Source organism: Phoenix dactylifera, chromosome 18, assembly GCF_051530095.1.
Source record: "Phoenix dactylifera cultivar Ajwa chromosome 18, Ajwa_hap1_PhDact_Kaust_v1.1, whole genome shotgun sequence".
NCBI classification, from domain to species: Eukaryota; Viridiplantae; Streptophyta; class Magnoliopsida; order Arecales; family Arecaceae; genus Phoenix; species Phoenix dactylifera.
The window spans coordinates 19,144,346-19,163,137 of NC_143207.1; the positions used below are offsets into that span (position 1 = coordinate 19,144,346).

The 18,792-nt window shown below is 40.2% G+C and overlaps 3 protein-coding genes across 3 annotated transcripts; all 3 read right to left on the bottom strand.

Moving 5' to 3' along the window:
* Nucleotides 1-1,463: 1,463 nt before the first annotated feature.
* LOC120112581 (uncharacterized) lies at nt 1,464-2,340 on the bottom strand. The gene has a single exon (XM_088714496.2). The coding sequence runs from the start codon at nt 2,264-2,266 to the stop codon at nt 1,709-1,711; it is 558 nt and encodes a 185-aa protein (XP_088570622.2). The 5' UTR covers nt 2,267-2,340; the 3' UTR covers nt 1,464-1,708.
* A 1,050-nt stretch (nt 2,341-3,390) lies between these two features.
* Nucleotides 3,391-4,038, bottom strand: LOC149750975 (uncharacterized). The gene is made up of 3 exons (XM_089928421.1): nt 3,853-4,038; nt 3,551-3,760; nt 3,391-3,465 (listed from the first exon to the last, which is right to left on the bottom strand). The coding sequence occupies exons 1-3, from the start codon at nt 4,036-4,038 to the stop codon at nt 3,391-3,393; spliced, it is 471 nt and encodes a 156-aa protein (XP_089784547.1).
* A 10,932-nt stretch (nt 4,039-14,970) lies between these two features.
* On the bottom strand, nt 14,971-17,454 carry LOC103713875 (protein RGF1 INDUCIBLE TRANSCRIPTION FACTOR 1). The gene is made up of 5 exons (XM_008800924.6): nt 17,317-17,454; nt 17,132-17,218; nt 16,843-17,043; nt 16,525-16,740; nt 14,971-15,521 (listed from the first exon to the last, which is right to left on the bottom strand). The coding sequence occupies exons 2-5, from the start codon at nt 17,132-17,134 to the stop codon at nt 15,252-15,254; spliced, it is 690 nt and encodes a 229-aa protein (XP_008799146.1). The 5' UTR covers nt 17,135-17,218; nt 17,317-17,454; the 3' UTR covers nt 14,971-15,251.
* Between the last annotated feature and the right edge of the window lie 1,338 nt (nt 17,455-18,792).

Consider the following 18,792-nt stretch of genomic DNA (forward strand, 5'->3'; position numbering starts at 1 on the left):
GCGGAGGGAGTGCACGGAGGGGAAAGGAGGAAGCAGGAGAAGGTGTAACGAGGATGTTTTTTTTTTCCCACTTTTTTCTGAACTTTGAGGAGGGGAGACTTGCTTTCTCTCCTCTGTTTATTGGTATAAAGAAGATAAGAGATAGCATTTGGTAGCAGAATAAATTTTGAAGGGTTATCCAGAAAAGTTTGGAGAGATAGGACTTATTCTATGAATAAAAAGTTTTGTAGGTTTGGTTGGAAGGAAAGTGTATTCATCTTATGTATATTGGATTTAGTGATGGTTTTGTTATTGTTGTTGCTGTTTTATCATAATGATGGCGTTTTCTTCCATATTTTTCTATTAAAGGTAAAAGAAAAGTAATTGGAGACAACTTTTTCTTTCTCAAATATTTAAGCCTGTTCCACCTAAATAGCCTCGTCATACGAAGAATATGTTATATAATATTTCTTGCCATATACATATCAGCTATTAGAAACCTAACGAACAAAAAACATATAAGGCGGGTACCATAGAAGAAAATATGAGATGGGGCTTCTTTTTTGACATGATTTCTCTTACATTTATCTCAAAAAAAAAAAAAAATTCAAAAGCCAAATAGAGATACGAGAATTCTTACTAATAGAGTCTGTCAATCTCCTAACTTAAAGAAAAGAAAGAAAAAAAAAATTACACGCACTATAGAGACCATCTGCATCTTCTCTTTTTCTCGCCTAGCCTCTCCTTTTATCATCTTCCTTATTAAGCCGTCTCTCCCATCAGGCTTCCTTATCTTTCCGAGTTCCTTTCTTATTTTTTTTAGAAACTATATATCGATTTACCTAAAGGTTTGTATTAAAATGTTATATAACAATTTTGCTCATAAATACCATGCTCTGAAAACTATGTATTGATTTACCTAAAAGCATATATTGGATTACAGCTGCATGTGTATCAGAAAAGCTGGCAGTGTAGATTAGGAAGCTGACAAGTATATACGACTTAACCATTTAGTATGTACTAATGAGCATTATATTTTAGACTATATATCGATTTACTTGGAGGTGTATATTAAAATGTTGGATGCGACTATATTGCTGGATGTGTATTAACTAGTATACTATATACCAGTGAACATAATATTCTGTAAACTATGTATCGATTTATCTGAAGGCAGATATTGGGTTGTTATTAGATGTGTATCAAAAAAAATTGCATTATGTATCAGGAAGCCGATCAGTATATATCACTTGATGAAGAAGAAAGAAAATGCAACGGTTTTTCTTCTCACATATTTTTTATTGGCGCATAATTTTTTTAATTTATAAAATTAACGGACTTCGAAAAAATTCTATCTTTATTTGACTTTTGATTTGTTTAAAAAAAATAAGCTTAAGATGAAATGGGAAAAGTAAAAATTGCCCTCTACGGTATACTATGGTGCCGCCCTGTATGATTTCTGTTCAAACCTGACTGCCCAAAGAAAAATCGAAAGGCCGGTTAAAACCAGCCACATGTCCACACCAATTGAAACATATGCTTTGATTGCGAAATAACCATCATTATTAAATATACTGTCATCTGGGAGCTCTCCCATCCACAAAATTGAAAATTTGTATACAAGAAAAACAAAACTCGGTATCAGAAAGCAAATACCCATACCTCAAAAAAAAAAAAAAAAACCCTATTTTCTTTTTTAAAAAAGAACACCTATTTTAATGAGCCTACTTCATGTACCAAGCTCATCTATGGTGCTAAGCCTCATCCTACTAGCCCGACCCACTAATTTAACCCGTAGAGAAGCACCAATCCCCGTCTTCTTTCTTGATACAGAAATCCCATGACTGAATCCATCAAATCTCTCCAGCCTCGCAAGCCTCTCTTCTTCTTCTTCAGAAACTCCACCCACAACCTCCACCGGCATAACTTGTATCATTCGCCGCCCGTGTCCTCCCCTCTCCTCCGCTGCCGCCAGCGCCAAGCTAGCCTTGACCGCGAGCGCCGCCATTTCCGGACCCGTCAGCCTGTGCTCCAGCTTCGCGACCGGGAGCATGAAATACAGCTGACCCAGCTCAAGCGACTGGTTCGAACCCAACGCCGGGATGTCGGCGTCGATGTAGAGCTCGTCGGAGCTGCAGAGAAAGCAGGAGGGGTGGAGCTGGCCGAGGACCTCGTAAACCTTAACAGCAGTGGAGTACTCCCTCAGAGAGCCATCAGTGCATATAACTCTGACCATGGGAGACTGAACCCGATCGGTGGTGGTACTGGAGGAGAAGCAAGAGCCCATGTACGTATGATCAAAAGGAAAGCTAGCTAGTATGCTTATGATCGAAAGGAGAAAGAGCTAGCTTCTACTTATATATAAGGAGGCAGTGCGCAAGGAACCATGAAGGTGACGTAGGCGAAGGCGTCACTGGAAGCGTACGAAAAGGAGCGGGGCGACAAAGAGCGGGGATGTTGGGTCATGAGTGACGAATAGCTTGCTCGTCAGGCAAGGGAAGATGCGCAGGTAGGCATACGATTTTGTCTGGTTTCACCAAATTTATGACCGGTTCCACTTCGCCCGTTCTGATCGTGCCGTCGTTTCAGACTCTCTTCCAATGCTTACGCTTGTGGGTGTCTCTAAGTGCGTCGCTGGAAGTTCTTTTGGGACCGCTAAAAAAAAGAGGTGGACTCGGTGCACGGCCAAGTTCCCGTCCAGGGAACACCGTGGCCTACCATTGGTCCCGAAAGTTTGACCGACCATACTTCTGGCTGGCTGGCGCCGCCGTTTCATTCTTGTTCGCCGGGAACTGTTGGGTCTAAGTGGGCGCTGTGGTCAACCACGGGGCCGGACGGGAGACTCTATTTCTTGCACCTACTGCTTTCCAGCCTATGAGACGGGCTGTCTACGGCTTTCCATGATATTCTGCGTTTTAATTTTCTTAGCTGTATTCGTACACATTCTGTATGATACTTCTATTTTAACCAAAAAAAAAATATATATAATAAAAATTGACGAGTGAATAATTAGTACTGAAAAGTGGTTGTTGGCAGCCTAACAGCCCATCCACTCAACAAATTATATTCCTGTAACATACTGATTATCTCACCTTATTTTTATAAATCCCATTCATCATGTACTCACTACAGCAAAACCAACTTATCCCGACGCATTTTGCGACTTTTCGCGACGCTTATAAACGTCAGCTAAAGTCCCGCCGACGCTTCTCAAAGCGTCGCCAAAGCATCGGCGATACCTGAGTGGGAAAAGATTTTTCCGACGCTTTTGGAAAGCGTTGCAAAAGGTAGGTTTTTAGCGACGCTTAAAAGCGTCGCTAAAAGCTTCAAAGCCCACGCTTATAAGCGTCGGCTTTAGCCTTCAATTATTAAAAAAAAATTATTTTCTTCACTGGGGACTGAGTGTAGGCATTATCGAGAGGGAAGATCACTAGATTGAGCAGCGAAAAAATGCCCTAAAATGGAATCAGGAATTCTAGACTTTATCTACTTGGGACCATGGAAAGCAAGAAGAGGAATTAAAGAAATAAAAATACAAGAGAAAAAAAAACAAACAGAATCTAATACTTACATAAGAGTTGTCCTGCAGCCGTGATTGAAGCTCGTCATTCTCCTTGGCTAATTCATCGCAAGACTCCGTGGCCCTCCCAAGATCCTGTTCATACAGAGAGCACTCCTCCAATTTGGCGTAGTGATTCACCAAATCAGCATATCCCGATGCCACCATCTCCTTCTCCTCGATGCACCTCCTCAACCCTTGGGCATTCATGGTCGCCTTTGCCTACCCACATCAAAATCAAAACTTCCCCATAAAAACCAAACCCTAGAAACTCAGGAACAAGAAGAAGCCGCAAAAGATCAAAGAATCTGCACCTTATATTGCTCTACACGCTTCTCGGCTTCCTTGAGGCGCTCCTCAAGGATGAAGATCTGATCTTGGAGGCGGCGGCGGGCGTCTTCGGAAGCAAGGACCTTGAGGCGGAGGTTCTTGTCAGAGATTGGGAGGCCGAGCGAGTTCTCAATGGATTCACGGATGTACTCGTCGGTCTCTGGATCCATGGTCTCTTGGCCAAGAAAACGTATAAACCCTAGAAATCCTAAATATTTGGCTACAGTCAAGAAGTAGAGAACCTCGAAAGCCCGAGAAAGAGGGAGTAAGGCAGATTGAGAGAGAACCCTAACCTGAAGATCTGAACGAGAATCATCTTTCCTCCTCCTCGCTTGCCTCTAGATCGGGGCTCGGGATGGAGGTGAGAGAGGGGGGGAAGCGGTGGATTGTCGGCGCCATAGGGAGGAGGAGAGGAGAGGAGAGGGTTATAACAGCTAGGGCATCGATCGATGGGAGGCTGATATTTGAGTGAATTTGGCCTCCGACGACGCTTATAAGCGTCGTCATAGGTCCAGCCATTAACGACGCTTTTTAAGCGTCGTTGATTTCGAAACTGTACCGACGCTTTTTAGAAGCGTCGCCAACATTCGGCGATGAAGGGGGATTGCCCGACGCTTCTCCCTAGCGTCGGGAAAAAAACATCAGAAAATCTCTGTTTTCCTGTAGTGACTTATCTCAGATTGCTGCTTTCTTGCCATATCTCGGATTATTTTTGTGATGCACTGCTGACATGATAGGCAGACAATCCCGATGAATGTTTTCTATTGCCACTAAGATTGGACTCAAAAGAAAAATAATTCTAAAGCAGGAAGAAGCGCAAGATATGCTTAAAGTTCTACCAAATAGTGGCATTAGATATATATATTTTTTGGGTTTAGATGGCTGGTCTCTTATAAGCAATTTTTTTTTCATTTTTTTATTTTTTTTCTCTCGGCTACTTTTCCTGCAGTGGCTATCTCGTCTTGTATAGCCTCGGCTTAACTTCTGGTGCTTGCCCCTTCCAAATGTTGGGCTTGATATTTTTTCTCGTGCATCGTGCTTATAAGTTTGTAGCTTCTGGAAGGAAACTAGTTCCGTACTCGTTTGCCATTTTGACGAGGGTTGGCAAATATTCGGGTAAACCTGCAAGTATGAATGCAATAATCAAGTAGGGCTGGGGGTTTTGTTAATTGGTCGTGCCTGCATGTGTTGGACGAAAACTCCGTACCGCAGACAAGATGACCAAATCACAAAATAGTCTACGTCTGCTGTCCAAAGTTCCATCGATGCGACTTGAAAGGAAATGGTGATCATCAAGTGCCATGGGTAAAGGAAGCATGTTTCTTATTAAGAAATTCCACTTAAATGCTTCTTAAGAATGACTTCATAAACCAGGAATACATATGAGCTTCAGATGCGTCTGGATTAAAAATATATTCACCAATCTTATAGGTGATAGCCCGTTGGCCTTTGCCTGACCCATTGACGATCCAGTGAAGCACCAACCTATACCTATTACTGCATCTGAAAACAGCCAAACGGCCAAAATCCTGCAACTATGGCACATTAATACGTTTTGTTTTGTAAAAGTATAGGCAACTAACTTCTTGCAATACGAAAAGAAGTGTTTCATTTTTTTTCTTTTTTTTTATGTTCGAATTAATTGACTGCTGTCTGCTCCCCAACCTGGAGATGCTCCTGGGCAAATGGTTATGAAGGTTTTGCCATGCCAGCTGATGGTCTAACGATGTTTTTGAAGTCCTTGATGATCGGATGCCATCCTGTCCTCTTGTCAACCATTTTCCAGACTCGTTTGCAGCTTGGAGTCCTCGGTCTCAAGTAGCGAAAGAGGAATAAAGAGATGTGTTGCGCAAAATACAGAATCCAAACGACGAACAAGATGAAGAAATTGAGAGAGAAAGAGAAAGAGGAATCAAACATAGAGATTTTATGTGGTTCGGCAATGTGCCTACGCCCACGAAAGAGAAATAGATGTAATTGCACTATCTCTCCAAATAACAAGGGTTGCAAGATATTTATAGTTAGACTCTAGTTCTAGAGTCTCAACCCCTATTAGCATCCCTAGTAGAATAAAACACTACATACTTGCTCCAAAGATAAGTATATGTCGTCGCTTCGTTCCGTTCCGTTAGAATACCGGTATACCACTCAAATACGAATACCAGTATACTACTGAATATGAGCTGCTTACTCTAAAATATCTACCTTGGCGAATATTTACCCCTCAGGAGAAAAGATAACTTGGGACACCGCCCGACACCGATGGATTGGAATACCTTTTCTCTAGCACCTAGAAATGTTAACCAAGTCTAAGCAATGCTTGAACTTGTCTGTTGTAACGGATTTTGTCAACATGTTTGCTGCATTTTTAGAAGTATGAACTTTCTCAAGTAATAAGTCATCAGAAGCAACCAGCTCCCTGATCTTATGATACCTCACATCTATGTGCTTAGTTCTCGCATGATACACATGGTTTTTTGCTAAATAGATCGCACTCTGATTGTCACAATGCAACTGAACTCCACCTTGCTGAACACCCAGCTCCTTGACTAATCTCGCAGCCACAATGCTTCCTTGGCAGCCTCAGCTACTGTCATATACTCTGACTCAATCATAGATAGTGCAACTAGAGATTGAACCATGTACCTCCAACTAATAGGCCCTCCTGCAAGAGTGAATACATAGCCTGTAATCGACCTTCTCTTATCTAAGTCCCCTACATAATCTGCATCAACATACCCCATGACTGAAGGATCATCCTGTTGTCTAACAAACATGATATCATAGTCTGTAGTACCCCTCAAGTATCTAAAAATCCACTTGCTTGCATCCTAATATTGTTTTCCTAGATTCGTCATAAACTTGCTCACTATGCTAATTGCATGCACCAAATTCGGCTTAGTACAAATCATAGCATACATCAGACATCCCATTGCACTAGCATATGGAACATTTGACATGTCTTCAATTTCTTTTTCTGTCTTCCAGCACTCTGACTTAGACAATCTGAAGTGATTCGCTAAAGGTGTGCTTATTAGCTTCGCATTACCCATGCGAAAGCTCTCCAACACCTTCTGTACATAATTATTTTAAGATAACCACAATTTTTTGAAATCTCTGTCCTTGCAAATCTCCATTCCAAGAATCTTCTTGGCCGCGCCCAAATCCTTCATCTCAAACGCTCTACTTAACAAAATCTTCAACTTGTTGACTTCATTCATAACCTTCATAGTAATCAGCATATCATCCACATAAAGTATTAAAAAAATAAAAAAAACTATTATCAAGGCTTTTTCATATAAATACAACAATTATACTTAACATCTTTTGTAGCTAAGGTCAGCTTGTTCGTCAGGCACCCAATTTATGACCGGTTCCACTTCGCCCGTTCTGTTGGTGCCGTCGTTTCAGACTTCCGGGTTGGGGTCCCTCCTAAACTCTCGTCCGATGCTTTCGCGTGTGGGTGCGTCTAAGTGCGTCTCGGGAAGTTCTTTTGGAACCGCCAAATAGGTGGACTCGGTGTACGGCCGAGTTCCCGTGCATGGAACACCGTAGGCTACCATTGGTTCGGAAAGTTTGACCGACCGTACTTCTGGCTGGCCGGTGCCGCGGTTTCATTCTCGTTCGCCGGGAACTCTTGGGTCCAAGTGCGCGCTATGGTCAAACATGCGGCCGGACGGGAGACAATTTTCCAGCTTGTGTGCATCACACAACAAGATGTCCAATAAAAATTGACGAGTGAATAATTAGTATTGAGGGCTCGTTTGGTTCGCAGAAAAAGGAGGGGGAAAAGTGTGGTCAACGGGAAAGTAATGAAATGCCTCTTGTTTGGTTGGAGTTTTCAAAGGAGAGAGATGGGAAAGTTGTATTCCCATGGGAATATGATTCCCACATTTCATGGGAAAGTCTTTCCCATGAGAAACATGGGAAAGTTACTTTCCCATAAGGTGGGAATCACTCCTTTTTTATTTTTTCCCAAAAAGACCCTTCAGCATTAAAGAAGCATTAAAGAGGCATTAAAGACCTAATTTTTATTAAGGGCATAATAGGAATTATACATAACTTTCCTAGGAAAGTGGATGGTCAACCAAACATAAGCACTTTGGAAATTTGTCACTTTCCCATTGTTAACCAAACATGCCAAAAATACTTTCCTAGGTATCCTCTTCCTAGGAATCTGATTCCCAGGAATCATATTCCTAGGAGGGAAAATACTTTCCGCGAACCAAACGAGCCCTGAAAAGTGGCTGTTAGCTGCCCATCTACTTGAAAATTATACCTGGGGTGCAACATACTAATCATCTCGTCTCATTCTTATAAACCTATTTATCATATATTTATCTCGGATTGCTACTTTCTCACCTTATCTCGAATTATTTTTGTGGTGCACTGCTGACATGGTACATGTGGCATTAGGTATAATTTTTTCGGTGCTTGGATATGGCTGGTCTCCTATAAGCAATAGTTTTTTCATCTTTTTCTCTTGGCTGCTTTTCCTGAAGTGGCTGTCTCTATTGCTCAAGCTATCTCGTCTTGTACGGTCGCTGCTTGATTTCTGGTGCTTGCCCCTTCCAATGTTGGGCTTGGCCACCTTCTCGTACATAGCGTTTACAAGTTTGTAGCTTCCAGAACTAAACTAGTTACGTACTGGTTTGCCATTTTGACAAGGGGTGGCAAATATTTGCGTAAACCTGCAAGTATGGATGCAATAATCGGGTAGGGCTGGGGGTTTTGTTAATTGGTCGTGTCTCCATGTGTTGGATGAAAACTCCGTACCGCAGACAAGATGACCAAATCACAAAATAGTCTACATCTGCTGTCCTAAATTCCATCCATGGGATTTGAAAGGAAATGGTGATGATCAAGTGCATGCCATGGGTAAGGAAGCTTGCTTCTTATTAAGAAATTCCACTTAAATGCATCTTGAGAATGACTTCATAAACCAGGAATACATATGAGCTTCAGATGCGTCTGGATTAGAAATATATTCACCAATCTTATAGGTGATAACCCGTTGGCCTTTGCCTGGTCCATTGACGATCCAGTGAAGCACCAACCTGTACCTATTACTGCATCTGAAAACAGCCAAACGGCCAAAATCCTGCAACTATAGCACATCAATATGTTTTTTTTAAAAAAAATTATAGGCAACTAACTTCTTGCAATACGAAAAGAAGTGTTTCATTTTTTGTTATGTTCGAATTAATTGAGTGCTCCCCAACCTGGAGATGCTCCTGGGCAAATGGTTGTTAAGGTTTTGCCATGCCAGTGATGGTCTAGCGATGTTTTTGAAGTCTTTGATTCGATGATCGGATGTCATCCTGTCCTCTTATTAACCATTTTCCAGACCTGTTTGTAGCCTGGAGTCCTCGGTCTCAAGTGGCGAAAGAGAAATAAAGGGATGGTAGACAGGATGTTTGGAATACTCTGGACCATGATGAAATTGATTCTTTTTTTTTTTGATTGAAAGGAAGCAGAGGCCACTCATTTTATTGAAGAGCAGCCTAGAGGAGATTTACAAAGTCCCAGAGGAGATTGAGCAGCTATATGAAATGAATATACTCCCAAAACAGCATTCCAGCATTCTCAGAAATAACCATCAAGGAGCAGCAGCAGCAGAACACCAATCACACACAAAAAAAAAGGGAAAGATCGCTCCTTTATGAGAAAGGCAGGGTCCGAGAATCAGCATTCCAGATTCTCAGAAAGGGGATATAGAAGAATTGCCTGTTCCATCTTTTTTTAAGGACTGCTGCAGATTGTAGGAATAGAGGCAATACTGAATTGCTACATAACTCTCTTGAGATTGGGTTGATGGTTATATGTCAAGACTCGGCTTTTCAACTTCCTAGTGCCTTCTTCTTTTTTAATAGCTTGGGGACATGACAGACCTTAATAAGCCAAAATTTGAGAATATCTTGTTTAATGTCCATCTTATTGTGATGATATAAAAGTCTTGGGTAGAGAATATCACTCCAATATGCTGCCTGGCTTCCACCCATCCTTGCTCTCAAAACTTCTTCTCAATTTATTGCAACGCCCAGCCTAATCTCAACCAGAGAACTAGGCCTTGTCCGCTTGACCTGCCCAGTAAGCATAAAATGGCCCAAAAAGAACCAAAATAAGAAAGAAAAAAAAAAGCTCACACGTAGGAGAGCGGCTAAAAATAAGATTTTGATATCTTTATTTTGACTAGATTTTCGTTAAAGTTGATGGAACATTTTAGAATATTATTGATTTTATGAGATATTCAATTTTAATTTAGCTATTTAAATTTTTTAACTATTTATTTATTTTATTGTGTTGAGATGTTTTACATGCTTGTAGAAAATTTTTTTTTTAAGTATGCTGCAGTTACTATGACCCTAGCTCGTGAAGTAGGATCAACGGCGTGACACTTAGAGCTAGGAGTCAAAACTGAGACCTAATCTAATGAGTACCTGCTGTAGCAAACTCCAAGGGCTGGCACTATAGATGATCCTGGACTCCACTCAAATCCTATTTAAAACCCATAAAAAATTGAAGCGTTGGTTCATGTGCATCAATTTTGCTTCTTTTATTAAAAAATATATTTATTAACATTAAGCTCACATTGCTCCCCTAAACCCTGCACTCATCCACCTACTTTGCTGCCTCGTTATTTTTAGCTCTACCATTTCAACACTCCGTGGTTGCCGCTTTGCAATCAATACATATAGAAATTGTATCACATGACATGCTAGAAAGATAGATAGATAGATAGAGAGAGAGAGAGAGAGAAAGAGATTATTTTATTATGGATCTTAATTAAGTATTAACAAGATCGAGTGCCTAAATGAAAGGGAAATGGAGGAAGTTCAATAGCTGGAGGGCCTCACAGCCACAGGGGACACTTTACATCTTGTTCATGGAAGGCTGATCACCTTAAAATTTAATCTATTCCACTTGCATAAAAAAGGACCACTATACTTGTCAGATATCTTTCATGCTCATTCCCACAAAGTCTTTAAAACTATAATCAAAATATCCAATGATATGATGCCAAAAAAATAGAGGGGAATGACAACAACGAATACTCCAACACCAATCAGAAATTTAAGAATAGTGGTAAACTTCTATAACATAATATAGGTACAGCTGCAATCCCCTTTTGAACCAAAATATTCTAATCCTACTGAATGAATTTCTGCATTTGAGTTCATGAAATTGGGGTTTCTAACCTCGGACCGAAGGAAGGATTTTCTTTTCTTTCTCTCACACAATGATGGAGGAGGTGACAAACTTACCTCAGAGTTTATTAAGAATCCATGTACACCAATTACCATTTCATACTTACGGATTGTACCAATGCTTTGGGTTACTTAGGGTTGGCCTGCTATATATGATAAGGGTAGCCAAACTATAGTCAGGCTTAATAATAAAAAAATAAACTCAATTTCTTTCTCGGTATTTTTTAATATTAAATAGGGTGGTAATGCTGCTATTCAACTTTATTTTTTAAAGGCCATTAATTTTTAATTCATCCATTTATCAAAAAAAATAATTAGCTTTGCAATATTTCATTAACCCAAAGAGGCGAAGCACAACCATCCCCATTGAACTCTTGGTGAGAGCTGCATCTCTCTTTCTTCGTTGAACGAGATCAGCAAGAAGAATTTATCCATTCGGATAGAAAGCACTCAACTGAAAGGAGAGGGAATGGAAAGATGAACTCCACCATAGGAGAATAGGTAGAGGCCCTAGAGGGCAGTTTCTCTATGGATTAGTCAAGGTTACAATTGGAATTCTAGTAGAAGGCTTACAGAAGGGTCAAAGAGGGATGACACACCGAAAGAATGGTGAAAGATAGGGAAAGGGAGATATTTTTTTTGGTACAGGAAAGGGAGATATTTGAGTCACAAATTTTTCTCTCTTTTTTTTTTGATATGTGGATGAATCATAGTACGAAAAAATCTGGGAAAGTTAAAAAATAAAACAAGATGATAAGAAAGAGGAGCAACCTTGTATTTGTCCCACACGTAGCTATCAGAATGCTGAGCCAAATTGTTCTGCTCTCTGTATTCGAGCCATGCTGGTGAAAGATTAGAAGCCGTGCTTGCGTCCGTGGCAAACATCGAAGGCGGCACCTGAGCACGGCACCGTCAGCATCTCGTGCTGAGTCACGTGACAGCATCTTGCCACGTCTCGCGAGTTTAGTCACTTGGATTTTTAGAAGAAGCCAAACGGCGTGAGTCCCGAAGATGGTTCCTTCCGACACGCGCGATCTAGTACATGACGCGTGTGTGCACACCAACTCCCACCTCCCCCAGAAAATTTTTCGCCACAGATTCCGTTAAATTCACCAACCGACCAACCGGGGGCCCATGCGAAGTCAACACGTGCGCCTCTCGCCACAGGTTGTCTGAGCTTACTCGTGTCACTCACACGTCTGCCGCCGCCTTCTGCGATAACGGACGACGAATGGAGGAAAGAATTAAAAAAAAGAAAAGCTTATGTGAAAGAGGGATGAGAGATGACATCTTATGTGATGAATGAACGAAAGGGAAATGTTGGACTATTTCTAGTTTTTCATTTCCATGACTCGGAAACCTTTGTTTCTTTCTCTCGAATGCTTTCAAGCACGCCTAAGCTGGGGTAGGTGGGTTTAAAGAACTCCCAACTCATGAATCTGAGGATGGGTAGATAAAAGAGAGAACTTTTATCCTTAAATCTAAGAGAATGCCAATGTTGAAAGTAACATAAAATCTACACCGACAGAACTGAAGATCTAAATGATTGAAATTAGATGTGCATCTCACATGCCTCCCATGGAGGCTCCTGCACCACCAAAGATTTCCGCCATTAAAACATTAGTCCTGATTGTTTAAGATAAGGCTGTACATTAATTTAGCATTGTCCTTTCTCCTAATTCTAATTATAAGAACATTGAACTATATTCTTTTACCAGATTCTTGATATAGTATTGTGACAATGATTCAGGAAAAGAAAGAAACAATCAGGATGCTAGAAGCAAATTACATACATTAATAAAAGAAAAAGATGAATATGTTGCCCGATTTCTTCGAGTGTATATGGACATATGTATGTAAATTTTTCTAATGTTAACTACTAGAAGAAGCAAAAACTGCAGAAATAAATTAGTGTATGAATATATGTCTCGGCACTTACCATACCGTCCTTTGGATCGAGCATGTGAATTGCACGTGTAGAAAGCTAATTCTAATTTCTTCTTAAAAAAAGTTAACATAGAAACTAGGAGAAGAATAGAGGAATAAAGATGCCATTATCTAGACGAAAGGTGGCCTTTCTCTGGATAAAGGATAATGAAGACTAGTTCAACAGTGCAAAATGTCGACACCCATATCCACGTGTCATGATGTGATATGGTGAGAACGACACCTCTGGTGTCAGCCAAGCCCCAAATGGGAAATTTAGCTCTCACACCCGCCGTTGCTTTTGGGGCCATCACGGACCCCTCATTAATCTAATCCCACCCACCCCTTCACCTTTAGTCCTAAGCCCATTTCCTAATCCAACATAATATTCTAATCCGATCTCATCTCATCAGCCCCTAGATGGGGTGTTATAAAAAATATGCTTGCCACGCCCCTTGACATGCATGTGTATTGTATCTTATTTGGAGATTGGAAGCTTAATGACAGTATTAAAGCAGCATAAGATAAGAATGGAAAGGGATGGAAAAGAAAGCTGAGGCCTTTGGAGATATCACGATTCCTCACGGCTCTACCTTTGGAGGGAGGGAGGGGAAGGAAAGCGATGGAGAGGAGCAACTCAAGGTGGAGGTCCCTATCACTCGACTCGTGGCGTTGGCGTGTCGACCAAGTTGATGCTAGATGCGATGCCCCCGATCCTGACGGTTGATGACTATTACATTATTCAGTTATATACACTCTGTCCATGACCAACTAACCAACCAACTGCTACATTCGGGTATGAGTCCAATCGAGCCATTAGGTTAGGACTCAATCCAACGCTCGCACACTCCAAATCTTGCAAACCACGATCACCACCTTCTTTCTTTACCAAACTTGATAGACAAAAGTTTTCTCACATTATAGGCATAAAAATATGCAGCTTTTGATCAAAGGAATAGACAATGTTGTCGATTCAGAAGAAGATTAACTAACTATCAAACCAATTGATGGTCCGATGCAGCAACATTGATGGTAAAACATGTCGATGCTTGTGCTAACATGATCGAACATCTTAGAGCATTAACATCAGAGTACACGTCCATCCCAAGTATGCACAAATGGGTATTTTTAGGCACTCACGTTATAGTTTTTACCAAAGAGCCAGCTAAATAATAGCAGCATTACTAAAATTAGTGCAGGCCGACCATCTGTTTTAGATAAAATTTTGTTGGATCAAATTTACTGCGGACTTAGTGAACTGGTCTAACCGTGAAGTAACGCATAAAAACCTGCATGTAACATGTATTTTTTTTCTTCTTTTTTATGTTTTTGTGCGTGCTGTTTTGCGGTTGGATTGGTTCACCGGCTTAGAGAGCAGGGGAGATCAAAAGAAACGCTGAGCGTACACTTAATTAATGCACCCTGCAGGGAGTCAATTTGTACCATCCACTATCATCTTAATTATTTCCTTTAAAAAAGCCCCAGATGCATGCATGAAAACGCAGGAGTTAAATGCTACATAAATGCAGATATGGAGAGCATGATAAATACCATACATGCATGACAGGCACCATAAAGAGATTAGATTAAGTCCATCTCAAAGGTTTTCCATTTACACAAACCAACTGCACGTACAAAAGGACATAGTGCTAAGGCTGCTAATAATAAAAGAATATATATATATATATATATATATATATATATATATATATATATATATATATATGTGTGTGTGTGTGTATATATATATATATATATATATGTATATATGTATATATGTATATATATATATATATACATACATATATATATGTACATATATATATATACATATATACATATATATATATATATATATATACACACATATATACATATATGTATAGCAAATGAAGAAAATAAAAGCATAGGAAAAAACTAACACACTCCATGTATAAAGCTTAGGTGTGAGAGAGAGAGAGAGAGAGAGAGAGAAACAGAGAGAGCACTGCATTCTAACTATATTTACAACAAAAAAGAAAAAGGAGAAAAGATAGGTTTTTCCTTCCTTTTAACTTCCTATGTATCTTTGCTTCTTTCTCCATTGGCTTTGCCCTATATGTGCTAGGTGTCTCTTTCCACATTTATTCAGTACTGTATCCAGTCTTTTTTCTTTCTACAAACTTTGTAGGCTCCTATCGATCTTATTATTATTGCACCATTTTTTCACAGTTGTCGAGCTTTATTTTTCTAGAATTTTCATTTAATCTTTAGAATGGAGCTCGGTGGGGAATACCCTTTCTTCTGGAAGTCCGGTAGTTGATGATGGGAGGGGTCCCCGGAGAAATGCTGCCGGTGGCATTGCCGGCCTCGTCATCCGATGGGTTCGCCGGGACTTCGATGGCTCGGCCGAACGCCTGCGTTTTTCGGAGCTTCCGGGGTGTCGATGACTCGTCCGACTCTGATCCACGGAGCAATTCCCGGTTCGGTTTGGGACGCAGGGCGAAGGTCAGCTCCGGGTCTCTCTTCATGCCTCCAAGCTGAGAAGAGAGAGAAAAAAAGAGACCTTTTTATGCAGTGACACTGAGAACAGAGCGGGAGGGGAGAGAGAAGACACCAAGGAGGAGATTGGTTTCGCTTAGAAACATCATAAACCGAGAGAGAAACGGGAAAAAACCCAGGTGGGCTTTGCGCTAAATGCTTCAAAGAACACTTTTACTTTAATTCAAATAATGGAAGACCACAAAATATATATAACCAATTAATAAGAAACAGGTCATGCTTAGAAACCTGAAATCTTTCAGGTTAATGCTTAAGAACTTGAAATAAGGGCTCAATCTCTCTCTCTCTCTCTCTCTAATTAAGAAATTCATTTCATCTATGAAGAAATACAAAGCCGAAAACTGAGAAGAAAAGGTTGATTTTCTAATAAGATAATTTTGCGCGTTTGAATGCTCAAAAAAAAAAAAATCAAAGTGGGTATTGCGCAATTGCTTCAAATATTTTTTATTTTTACAATTCAGTTTAAGAGAATAAACTTAAAAATAAATTGAAAAAAAACTTCTGGAGCAACGAGTCTTGCTCATAGAAATCTGAAATCTTTCAGAATAATGTCTAATAACGTCAAATACCAAACTCATCCCTCCCCAATTAAGAAACCTATTTCATCTATCAAAAAATATTAAGCAAAAGCTAAAAAATGATCAAAGTGGGCATTGCATAATTGCATCAAATGACATCTTTTTACAGTTCAGTTTAAGAGGATGACTATAAAACAATGATTTCTCTCAAAAATGATCTACGGAGCAACGAGTCTCGCTTAAAAACCTGAAATCCTTAAAAATAATGGCTAATAACAACAGAAAAAGAAATGAAAATAGAGGAGAAAAAAAAAACTCGATTCCAAATCAAAAAGCTGAGAAAAAAGTGCCATTTTTGTGAAGGAAAACGGGCGAAAACTTCTATTAAACCACTCCAGAGGCAAGAAAAAAGCTGGGAATTAGACCTTTGGGAGAGGGAAGAGGAGGGATAAAGGAGGCAGACCTTGCAACCAAGGGAGCAGAACCGGAAGGAATCGAGGAGACTCCGGCAGCAAATCTCGCAGGTGTTGGTCACCCCCTTCCCGGGCCTCGGCTGCGGCCTCTCGTTTAGGAAGACGATCTTGGCGCTGTTTATAATGTAGGTCTGGACGCAGGAGATGTCGATAAACTTCGACACCTCCGACACCCTGATCACATTGTGGTACGAAGACCTCCGAATCTAGAAGAAAAACACCGAAAAACGGCCAAAAACAAATCACTCAAAATCACTTCTTTTCTCGATTTCTTCATAGATTTCTGTCAGAAGAATAAGAACGAATACCTGGACAACGTGGTGGTCCCTGTGGTTGCCGAGGCAATAGGAACAGAGAGCTCGCCCCATGCAATCCAAGCAGTACATATTGCATTCGCTCTTGTTGGAATCGCCATGAACCTCGCACGGAATGAAGAAGCTCGCCTTCAGAAGAGGCCTCAGCCATGGCGGAGCATTGTTCTCATTCCCCCGCCGTATCATAGGACCCACCTGCTCCCAAACCCCCATCTCCAGATCAAAACCCAGCCCCAAAGTTCCCATCTTTAGCAAACAAAACACAAAAAGATCGAAACTTTACCATCACTTTCTTCTGCTTGATCCCCACGAAGCCGATCTTCTGGTGGTTCTCGATCGCCAGCTCGTCCAGTTGCAAGGAACTCCAGAGCTGACAACAAAGCAGAGCAAATCCCAAAGTGGCTTCTTTCTCACCAAAACACCAACAGAAAAATGGAAGATTGGGGCTTATTCGGCATCGAGTGTTACCTCAGGGGCCGAAGCGCCGCCGGTAATCGCCGGAAAGCTCGCCGGGGAGAGGAAAGGAAGCAAAGAAGAGAGCAGAGAGACAGAGAGAAAGAGTGGCGAGAGAAGAGTTTAACATGGGAGAGGGGAAGGCTTGGAGAGATATATACGGCAGATTGATTAAAAAACGCAGACGTGCCGACGATTTTAGCCGGCGGTTCTATCGACGGAGGACAGCGAATTAGATTCGGCCTAGGGAATTGTGGACCGTCCGATGGGGTGATTAAAAAGGCCAAGAGACAGAGTGGGCGATGTCAATACTATTCATGAGTGTTTGATTAAATAAAAAACTGTGGTTTAGTGGATTTTTTGATGGGTTATTACGAAGGCGACGGTCATGGGTTAAAAGGAAAAATCTAATCGGCGAATCCTCGGCGATTTTCTCAGATTTAGTGCTTCCCTGAACTGTATCATCTCATGATATACTACGGACATGCTACCTTTGGTTGTCTTTTGATTTTCCTTTTCCTTTTTCAAGTAAATAATTTAATCTTGGAATTTTGTTGGGAGATGGTTTAATTGATGTTACTTGGTACTTGTGGTAATTGGCTAGGGTTTTGTTATTCTACAAGGCAAGAGAGAAGGGAGATTACTTGATCAGATCATTATACTTGTGGACTAAGATTTGTGTGAAATTGATATTAGTTGACTTTCTAGTTAAATACCAATAAAATTCATCATGAATTTTAAAATATATGTTCATGAAGCATTTAGCTAAAAGTATATTCATGAGATCAGTTAATTAGAATATCATTATGCATAAGTTTTGTCATTTGCTCATTCAAAGTTACATGTTAAGTTGATTGTGCGTTATTCACAAGATGCATTATCTCTCTTATACTATCATATTTTTGCGTAAAGATAATTTCTAGAAGATTACTCCTGACTTTTTTAACTTACCAATATCTGAACCTTAACATAGCTACAATTTTTTCATTAGTTTCCTCTAACCTATAAGATAGACAACTGTTCCCAAGAAATTGATATATATGCTTTTATAATGCAATTCACAGACCATTTTTGTTTTAATACCCTAGATTTTTTCGGAGAAATGTGCTACTTACCTAAGAGTGTGGCCCCACAGTTCAAACCACTTTTAATGTTTGAAAAGAACAAACTTTGCCTTTTCCATGAAATTTATATCAAAATAATTAAAAGCACTTAGTTGGACAAAAAATAACTAAAGTTATACTTCATATGATTAGTTCAGCAAGAAAAAGGAATATTGCCATTATTGAATGTGATTGCGCCTAATTCTAAGGAAATGTTATCTGTATTTATTCTACGAAATATTGATGGGAATCTAGGACAATAAGTATCGGGCATAACAAAATAATTTTTGGTGAAGAATCATGATTGTGTATATTCTTAACCTTTCATGGGGTTGGGATACCTAGCATCATAAAACTGCTAATTAATTTGAACAGAAAATAAAATAAG